At 44.3% G+C, this 10242-nt stretch overlaps 1 protein-coding gene and 1 non-coding gene across 2 annotated transcripts; both read left to right on the top strand.

Moving 5' to 3' along the window:
• The first annotated feature begins 1123 nt into the window (after positions 1-1123).
• Positions 1124-3253, top strand: LOC127245982 (uncharacterized mitochondrial protein AtMg00860-like). Its single transcript, XM_051267147.1, has 2 exons — positions 1124-1231; positions 2741-3253. The coding sequence occupies exons 1-2, from the start codon at positions 1124-1126 to the stop codon at positions 3251-3253; spliced, it is 621 nt and encodes a 206-aa protein (XP_051123104.1).
• A 5589-nt stretch (positions 3254-8842) lies between these two features.
• Positions 8843-8914, top strand: TRNAE-UUC (transfer RNA glutamic acid (anticodon UUC)). The gene has a single exon. It is a non-coding gene; the product is annotated as a tRNA-Glu (tRNA).
• The last annotated feature ends 1328 nt before the right edge of the window (positions 8915-10242 follow it).

Genomic DNA, 10242 nt, shown 5'->3' with positions numbered 1-10242 from the left:
CGCTTGGGCTCCTTTGCAGCGTCGCAGTCTGCCTGGTCCTAGCTATGAACCTTCCTCAAAATCCCGCCTTCAGGTGATGAATCAGTCCCAAGAAAGGCAATGAAGCTCAGACAAGACATAGACTACCTGAAAGAGGATCGATGTAATAGAGTTGAGGGGCTAGGATTAGCAGGCTAAAAGGAAAGAGTGCAATCAGTGCTCTGAGAGGACGTAGTCCCTTCGGGAGTGAACCTCGACTGCGCAGCATATATAGGTTTGGGGAGATGACGCCCTTTTCTTATATTAACATTTCTTTCTTCTTTATATCTTATAGTGTCTCTTTTTACAGCCTGCTTTCAAACCTCGGTATAACACTGGGCGAAGGCCCCAGAAAACAGATCATTAGACAGGATAAGAGCTGCGATAGTGCACGGCATCGAATTTCTAGGTCACGGACTTCGAATAAAGCCATACGCTCCTGGGCCTCAGAAATGGCATGAACGAAAGCACTTGGCGGAGAATACTAAGGCCTTGCTTACCACCACACAGGTTGTTCACGCCGACGCGGGAAATTCACCCACTTTGCCTCGGCTGCTCGATCATCTTCGGCTAGAGCTTTACGATCGAGTCTCTTGCCTCCTATATGGTATATGGCTGCTTCCCGAAGAATTCCGGATCCAATATTCCACCTTGTACTTCATTAGGCCAGGACTGACATGCCCAAGGCGAATTTGATTTGCCCGTGCGATCGCACGTGTTGCCAACACGCTTCGGAACGGTTTCAGCCTGGGAATTAGACTAGAATATATAATAAAGACTTCCCATCTCGAGTGGAAAACCCTATCGAGGCAAATGCAAATGGGGGGATAAATATTGAAACTACATTAGCTTCTCGAAATGGATTGAAAGCGAAGGTGAATCCATAGCTCCAACCAAGGAAGGAAGGGTGGACGAGCAGAACTGCTACTAGTTCGCTTAAGGGTTGGTAAGGGTTCAACTATGACGGAAAACCCTAATCTATTTAGCAAGTGCGTATTCGGGAAGGAGATGAACCAAAAACAGCAATAACTACAAGGTATGGCTCGTACGAATTTAAGGTTATGCCATTTGGATTAACCAACGCCCGGCTACATTTTCGACTTTGATGCAAGAGGTGCTCCGGGAGTTCCTCGACGATTTCGTGGTGGTGTACCTAGATGACATCGTCATCTATAGCAAGGATATGGAGGAACACATCAAGCACTTGAAGAAGGTGTTCCAAGCATTGCGGGAATTCGAAGAAAAATCATTATTGAGCGTCCAAGACCATACATATTGATAGATAGGACTGGTATTTATTTGTTCAATAGAAAAATTAGTTGAAAAAATCATGACTAGACTTAACAATAAAATAGTCGGAGAGTGCACAGACGATGCAAATTTTTTGTTGCTGTCGGAAAAAGAAGAAGTCCTACTCCTATTAACATAGGAACTGGAAGTGGAATGAAAGGTATGATCCACCCATATTGATATGTCTGTTCCATCAATTTTTTTGAATTCTTTTTGAACGACCTTTCCCCCATAGACATATTGAATAGAAAAAGATATTTTGATTCCACTGTATTTTGAAAATTAATGTTTAAATGTCCTTCAAAAGTAAGTAAATAGGTCCGAAACGTATAAAATGCGGTTAATCCCGCCGTGATCCAAGCTATATTGCGAAAATAGGCGAATACAACCAACTATCATCAAGAATTTCATCTTTTGACCAAAAACAAGCAAGAGGTGGAATACCACAAAGAGAAAATGTACCTAATAAAAAAGAAGTTTTGGTAATCGGTATATGCTTTGTTAAACCACCCATAAAAACCATATTCTGATTTTTATCGGGGGAATAGCCAACAATACTTTCCATTGAATGAATAACAGATCCAGACCCTAAAAGAATAATGCTTTTGAATAAGCATGAGTAATCAAATGAAATAAAGCACTTCGATAAGACCCGATTCCTAGAGCTAGCATCATATAACCCAATTGAGACATTGTTGAATAAGCTAAACCCCTTTTAATGTTTTTAATGTCTTTTTGAGCAAGAGCTAAAGTAGCTCCTAATAATATCGTAATTATGCCTATCAAGGAGATGAAATCCATTATATTTATATAAGGTATAACTATAAAAGAGGAAGAAGGCGAGCTACAAGAAAAATACCCGCTGCTACCATAGTAGCGGCATGGATAAGAGCCGAAATAGGAGTGGGACCCTCCATAGCATCAGGTAACCATACATGAAGCGGAAATTGTGCGGATTTAGCAACTGCACCAGCAAATAATAGAACAGCACACAAAGTAACAAATAGAGAATTGACTTGATTATTGGAAACCAAGTTATTAACCATTTCGAATAAATCCCGAAATTCAAAACTACCTGTTATCCAATTATCCAAAAAAGACCAAAAATTCCATAATAAAACCAAAATCGCCCACACGATTTGTTACAAAAGCTTTTGACAAGCATTTGCTGCAAGAGGTCGTGTGAACCAAAACCCTATTAATATTAATAGATAGGAAACACATTCCAACCAATTCCCAAAAAATAGAAATTTGTATCAAATTGGAACTAGTAACTAATCCCAACATGGAAGTACTGAAAAAACTCATATAAGCAAAAAATCTCAAGTATCCTTGATCGTGAGCCATATAATTATCACTATAAATAAGAACCATAATTCCAACAGTAGTGATTAATATTGACATAATAGAAGTAAGTGGATCGATCAAATAGCCGAATTGCAAAGACAAGTGCGAGTTTGGGCTACAAGAGGTCGGGTTCTTAGGCCATGTAGTCGGAAATGGCAAGATCAAGATGGAGGCGGGGAAGATCAAAGCCATTGTTGATTGGGAGACCCCAAAGTCGGCATCGGAGTTACGCTCTTTCCTTGGCTTGGTAAATTACTACCGGCGGTTCATCAAGGGACATTCGGTGATCACGGCGCCGTTAACCAATATGCCCCGGAAGGACAAGGACGCGTGGGAATGGACACAAGAATGTATGAGGGCCTTTGAACAACTAAAGGAGGCGGTCACGAAGGAACCGGTACTCGCACTACCCGACTTCACCAAACCATTCGAAGTGATGACGGATGCTTCGGATATAGCCGTTGTATCTGCAATCTCTGGCACCCCCATCTATTTGCTAACCGTTCACCCCTTCTCCTTCCGAGCCGTTCTAACTTATTGTTGGATCGGGAGTCACAAGAACCATCTCGTCTTACGCGACGTTGTTGCCTATAATTAGAATAAATTCGAATAAGGGCCTAGGGCTACCCATCGATCCCGAAGTGGGTTGGCTGAAGGCCAAAGTCAAAGTACGGGGATGTAGACCCCACCTTAGGTGCTGAGTGGTGTCCTCTCCTCCCTAATACCTAATACAGAATTCCGTCTATGGAGCCTAAAGCTTCTTTCTAAACTAAAGCATGGCAGTAGCAGTAAGTTGGCCTAGTCTGACGCCCAGCCTTCGCCTTCTTCAGTGGCCGAGTTGAAGCGTTCAACGGTTCTTCGCCACCTTTCTTTTTCAAGGTTGAGCTTGTGAAATGGAAGCTAATGCTATGCCCCTTGTTCAAGAGAAAGCGAGGACTTTCTTTTAGCTACCGGCCCAAACAAAAAAAAGAGATTAGCCTCTTGATCGATCGATTGATTGGATCGAAGCTAAGATAGCTTGACTCAATTGGAAGATAGGGGGTTGATTGAAGTGTGAGATCAGCCCAAGACTAAGGCCGGGCAACTAGCTGCTGCAGGATTTCCCGTCTATCTATCTCACCACGCTCCCCTACTCCTAACTCCTAACAAGGCTGCATATGGTGAAAGAAGTGGATGAGGAGTGGACTGCATTGAACAGAATGCTCGTGGTCGCCGGCTAACACAATGCAGGGGAGACTAGCCGAGAAGCCTAAGCTAGCTATCACCCCAGCGGAGTCTAGTCTTCTTATCGAGATGAGCATGAGTGGTCAAGCCCTGCAATGAGATCATGCGCCCTGGGCTACTGTTGTGTGTTCCGATCCTTCCAGTGAGAGCTTACTCCGCTGTTCGTGGTGGAGTAAGGGCTTAGGATTAGGGGTAAGGGCATGCCTTAAGGCAGCTCGTGACCCAGCATTAGACTGAAGTCGTTTTTGTTTTGGCATTTGTAGCCGAACCACAGCTCTCAATCCGATACTAAGAGTTTGCTTCCTTAATGGCGTAATGTAAAAGATAGCAGAGAGTAGTCAGTGTCAGTAGCTCCTCTTTGCCCGAGTGCGGGAGTCAGAGCAGAGGAAAGTAAGTCAGCCGGGTACGGCTTGTATACAGGGATATAATCGACCAAAGTAAGTGGATGGATCCCCATGAATATGGAACCGAACCCCGGCTTGCTGTCTGAAAGGCTTCTTTCGCGAGGAAGCACTTCGCTCACCACTTGAACGGACCGAAGGACACACCACAAGCTTCATTCAAGCATTTCCTCCATAAAGCAGTTCTTCCTTTCCATTTCATCACTTCAAAAACCTACCTTTCAAACTTTTATAGCAATCAGGTAAGGCCGAGGCTAATAGGAAGTACAGATATTCATTCAACCAAAAACCAACCACCGAACCGAAACCGATCGGGGAGACCGGGGGATATTTTATCAATCACAGCCCGGAAAGGAATTGACAGACGGGATGAAATAGCCGCTTGAGAAGAAGCGGCTTATTCGAGAACACCGTATTCAATTGCGACAACAACTCGAAAAGCGAAAACAGCTACTTCTGTGGCATTTGTCCCTGAGACGCCAAGATCTTCCTTCTTGCCTTGCCTTCCTCTTCACTTCGAACCTGGTATCCTAGATGGTACGGGATAGCAGGAATCAAAGAATCAATAAGGATGTTGGGCGGGGAATCAAATCAAGAGAACTTTATTATCGCGGCATTCCAACAAAAAACATCTCCCAAAGTTGCTATGAAAATGAAAGTATCGCAGTTCGATAAGTCAGGACTAGACTCAAAAAGGTCCACCGTTTCTAGCTTCATCGTACCTGGTTTTAGTAGTCAAAGACTGTATACTTCGAAATGTCTGAGGGGGAGTCAGGGTCTTTCTTTGAACAGGTCCTTATTAAGGAATGGAAATGTCAAGTATTACGGGACTGAGAAGGAGTCTCAGGAGCCAACTAGACAAGATCTAGGGTTTAAGACCCTACAAATCTTAGGGAGATTGAAGGTCGCAATCCTTCTCCTGTACTTTCTTTGGCCCTTGCCACAAGCGAGGGCAAGTTCCAGCTTCGACTCGGCCCCCTGGAGTTCCTAACCGAGGGAGGTTCAAACCTTTTTCTTGGCTTACCGAGCCCCCTATTTTTCTCTTTTGCCCTCATTCCCGCCGTTCCATCAATTTTTTATTGCTAGCAATAGCATATTGTCTTTATCGCATTTTTCTTAAAAAGGAAGAAGGTTTAGAAAAAGGGAGAAGGGGGACCACCGAGTCCACTTGACCAATTTGAGATTGAGCCATTGATTGGTATTCTACTATTTTTCCGAAAAATCTGAGAAAAAGGACCGGTCTAAGGTTGAACCGGAGGGAAGGAGGTAAGGTAGGGCCTTTCCAATTGATAGCACCTCTATAATACTTTCTGATTGTTCATGAAACTTGCTCCTGTCTTTCTTCTTGATTCTGTATTGTATCTTTGTTTGATTTTTCTGTTTCTTGTGTTTTATGAGAAGAGTACTATTCGCAATCTTTCATAAACTTCTCATCTCTGCCTGTGTTGATGCTGTTCTGCCTGTCTTTTCTAAGTGTATATTCCTTATTGAAAGATTTTCTTATTTTTGATTCCTGCTCCCTTGCCTATTGGAGCTAGGGTTTCTTAGCTCTTCTTTGTTCGTAGTTCCTGGTTGTTGTCTCCCTTGTTAGGAAAGATGTTCACTCATTAACTTCCTAGCTACCCTCTCTCTGATTATACGATACCACTGGCAAATTGAATCGCATTCTAAAGTCCTTTTTACATGCCTACATGCCTGACATTCTTAGGGAAGGAGTATCCTCTATCCGGTGAGTCAGGACCGAACCTAGTAAATAGGAGTTCGCTTTCCACTGAGCCTTCTTTAATGCTTTGATCGGGCAGTGCTATCATTTACCATTTACAAGCCTAATTACAAGCCTAAGGGGAAGATCGGTACATCGATTCATCGGCCAAAGAAGGGGCCCTCTTCACCAACCCACTCCTGGATAAACAACTTGTTCCTTCTGAATCAGGAGATCGGGTCTTCGGCTAACGCGGGCGCCGGGGAGCAGGCCCAAGAGCAAAAACCTAGATTGCGCGAGATCTTTAAACGAGGAAATTCAACGATAGAACAAGAAGCATGCTATGCTATGGGAACTCAATGGAACTGGCACTCTGTATGTGCTGCTATGATAGTAAGCTCCTCCTGCTCTCTTATGCCGTTACGCTTACTTGAGCTAGCTCTTATCGGTAAAGAAATTCGATTACTGGGCGGAGAAAAGAGAAGTAACTAACCTTAGATCTCTGGTCGGCTATCAGTAAAGGAACCTTCTGGCCGGTTAGGTTAAGCAAAGAGCGCTGGCAGGGATTCTTTCCTGAAAGTGCGAACGTGAAAGAGCGATCGTGCCCCTAGGTTAACATCAGTTAGCCGTGAAGAACGCAGGTAACCTTACCGGGGTTTATTCGTGAAAGTCAGCTCTGGCTTTCGGCACCGGTTACGAGAACAGTATGAGTTCATTCTGTCCCACTTGGCTCAATCAATAGCCGGAGATTAAATAGCAGCTTCTTCTTTCACATTTGTCCAGCTTATGATGATTCCATTTCAAAAAGCTATTATTCCTCCAACAGTGGATAGGCAAACAAAAGAAAGCAGTCACCCACCAGGAAGGCATAGAGTGAAGCCAGGAAAGGAATTGCTTACTACAGACAGACCCGCCGGTAACACCTCAAAGACCAAGAGCAGCGGATAATCTAACTCTAACAACGGGTATTCATCCCATCTCGAGTTCGAAACTATATTCTCATGTCCTCAACCCCGGTACTCTACTATATGCAACCTATTTTGACACAACTTATTCTCTTCTCAAAGAGCTTCTTCTATCAAACCGCGTATTCTCGGCATCAACCTGGCAAGATCCGATCGGAAAGATAAGAAGCATCTGACTCATAAGCTACTAAGGCCCGAAAGCCTTGCCAACTACGTCTACCTTACTTACTAGCTAGCCTAAGAAGAGAAGTACTTGCCAGCAGTCCAAGCTCACCAGGACCCAGGTGCTGAGAAAAAAGGCTTCAGCTTTCTTCGAGGAAGGGGATGATCGGTTCAGAAGTCGAACAGGTTCCAGCCTAGAAAGCTGAGCAGTTCTCAGAAAGAGTAGTTAATGGTTCACCTGGTAATAGCTGGGATTTCGTATTCTACTTAGAAATAGAAAGCTATGTCTCGAGAACGCCTTCCTTCTAACTAACTAACTAAGGCAATTGGTCTCTCACGTTGGATATAGATGTTGCCAATGCAAGTTAAGCGCGTAAACGACCTGAAGATTGGTGTTGGCATTAGGAGAAGCAAGCTGATAGTGGAACTAGTGGCATTCCTTTTTCGGATAAGAAAGTGACCTCGCCGGCCCTTCATTTGCCCCTCATCTTTATGACTCAACATCTGTAGCGTCATCGAAGTGTAGCTCGGCAATGAGTACCTTCTCTTCTAGCTCTTCGGTGTGGCTTTCTTTAAAGAGACTTTCCTCCTCTGCAGCTATCTCCTACAAGCTTGTTCTTAGGTTGTATAGTAATGGTCAACAAGCGTGGTCATAAGCTTTGCTTAGTCCATGTTTTCGTAGCCGAAGAAAATGTCCTTTGTTATAGGCTTGTCCTTCTAGTAGCTCTTAGGGTTGCTGAAAGTGTGGATGATTTTCCTTTCCTGCAACGCCTACTCAAAACGTTAAACGTTGAGGGGTCTTTCTATGGAAAAAGTTCTGGTCATGGGGTGGGCAGGGAATGAATGGAATTGATTGTTGCGCGGATTAGCCGCGAAAGAGCTTTACAAGCGGCATTGCCGGATTATCGGAATCGTTTCAATGTGAACATTCCGGTAAGCAGTGCCGAAATGAACTGTAATGGCTATTAGAATTAGAATAGGGTAGACAACTCTTTACTCTTTTCTTACTCTCCTTTAAAGCCTTACTTATTACTTAAAGGGCTAGGTAAAGAGCAAGCAGGAATCTTTCCCAATGCGCTAAGGTTATAGGTCAAAAGCAGATTCGAGCAAAGAGAAGACAGTCTTCTTATCGTTCGTGACCCTTCTCGAAAAAATTCTGTTACATAAGCTCAACAGCTTAAGGGCTACTATATCTCATCCCCACGAGGGAAGATCTAGTGATAGAGGAAAACGCGAGAATGAAGGTTTGTAATGAAGACTATTACACCAGAAAAATCAGTATCTTACCGCGCATCAGCTTGAAGAGCGGCTATCGGAGTCAGGCTTAAGAGAGCCTCCTACCTAGTCAAATACTGAACTGAAAAAAGAAGAATACCATCATCGAGTACTGAATCGGATTCAGAGATCACCAGCCTATCGAACCAAAGGCTGACCAGGCACTTTTGTTGTTGCAGAATTAGACCCCCAATCCAATGGTTACCAGTTGAAGAGAGCGGCTCTCTTGATACGAACCGCTCAGGGTCAAAAAGAAGAATATGCCTGCTTGCGATAGTTGACTGAAGCCAAAACGCGGTTTGCCAACTTTGTCTTGGATGCCCTAATTCATAATGAATAAGCGGAATAGAATAGATGGAAGTAAGAACATAAGAAAGAGGTCGAATTTCGTATAGAAAGAAAACGAACCACTTCTATTCTCGGAGCCCACGGAGCGGTATATGAAGAATGGCTTTTTGGTCCCTTTCGTCCAGTGGTTAGGACATCGTCTTTTCATGTCGAAGACACGGGTTCGATTCCCGTAAGGGATAGGTACTCATTCCCGGCCGCTTTCAGTTAGTGTTCATTGCTGAGTGATCGCTCGCTATCTGGCTGGAAAAGGTGGTCCGGAAGCTTCCTCTCTCCCAGCAAGCAAGACGAGATCACCATTTCTCTCAGTAATGGACTTCCTTGAATTCAAAGCAGGGGATAGCCCCTGTGGGAGTCGAATCTTCAATCAAGCAAGACCGGACAACTGCGAAAGAGCGAATCTTTCCCCTATCTCTAAAGGGGCTTCTTCGATCTCATACTTCGTTTATGTTAGGGTTTCGCCCGTAGCAGGGCAATTAATATAGCGCCTCGTGGTACTCGTGAGAAAGATGAGATAAAGCTAAATAGACTCTCGAAAGGGGGAAGCTTCCTTGTCCTACTCGTCGTCTCCAATCATGACAAGACAGTGGGGTAGTTAAGATCTCTTCGAAGAGGGGGAGCTAATACCTTTCTAACTCGGCACCCACAATCATGGGGTAAAGAACCTCTAAGCATCGACGCCAAAGGACAACTCACTTCCAGCCAAGAATAGGAAAACTCATTACCAAGGGGCAAGGGGTTTAGCAAGCATTAAATGAAGTAGACTCTTTCAGTTTCAGTAAGACCACGCATTCTCTTCGCTTGGGCTCCTTTGCAGCGTCGCAGTCTGCCTGGTCCTAGCTATGAACCTTCCTCAAATCCCTCCTTCAGTTGATGAATCAGTCCCAAGAAAGGCAATTGAAGCTCAGACAAGACATAGACTACCTGAAAGAGGATCTATGTAATAGAGTTGAGGGCTAGGATTAGCAGGCTAAAAGGAAAGAGTGCAATTCAGTGCTCTGAGAGGACGTAGTTCCCTTCGGGAGTGAACCTCTGACTGCGCAGCCATATATAGGTTTGGGGAGATGACGCCCTTTTCTTATATTAACATTTCTTTCTTCTTATATCTTATAGTTGTCTCTTTTTACAGCCTGCTTTCAAACCTCGGTATAACACTGGGCGAAGGCCCCAGAAAACAGATCATTAGACAGGATAAGAGCTGCGATAGTGCACGGCATCGAATTTCTAGGTCACGGACTTCGAATAAAGCCATACTGCTCCGTGGGCCTCAGAAATGGCATGAACGAAAGCACTTGGCGGAGAATACTAAGGCCTTGCTTACCACCACACAGGTTGTTCACGCCGACGCGGGAAATTCACCCACTTTGCCTCGGCTGCTCGATCATCTTCGGCTAGAGCTTTACGATCGAGTCTCTTGCCTCCTATATGGTATATGGCTGCTTCCCCGAAGAATTCCGGATCCAATATTCCACCTTGTACTTCATTAGGCCAGGACTGACATGCCCAAGGC

This window comes from Andrographis paniculata, unplaced genomic scaffold, assembly GCF_009805555.1.
Source record: "Andrographis paniculata isolate CXL003 unplaced genomic scaffold, ASM980555v1 Contig262END, whole genome shotgun sequence".
Taxonomy (NCBI): domain Eukaryota; kingdom Viridiplantae; phylum Streptophyta; class Magnoliopsida; order Lamiales; family Acanthaceae; genus Andrographis; species Andrographis paniculata.
Note: the sequence above shows the minus strand (reverse complement) of the source record. Positions and strands in the feature narration are given on the sequence as shown.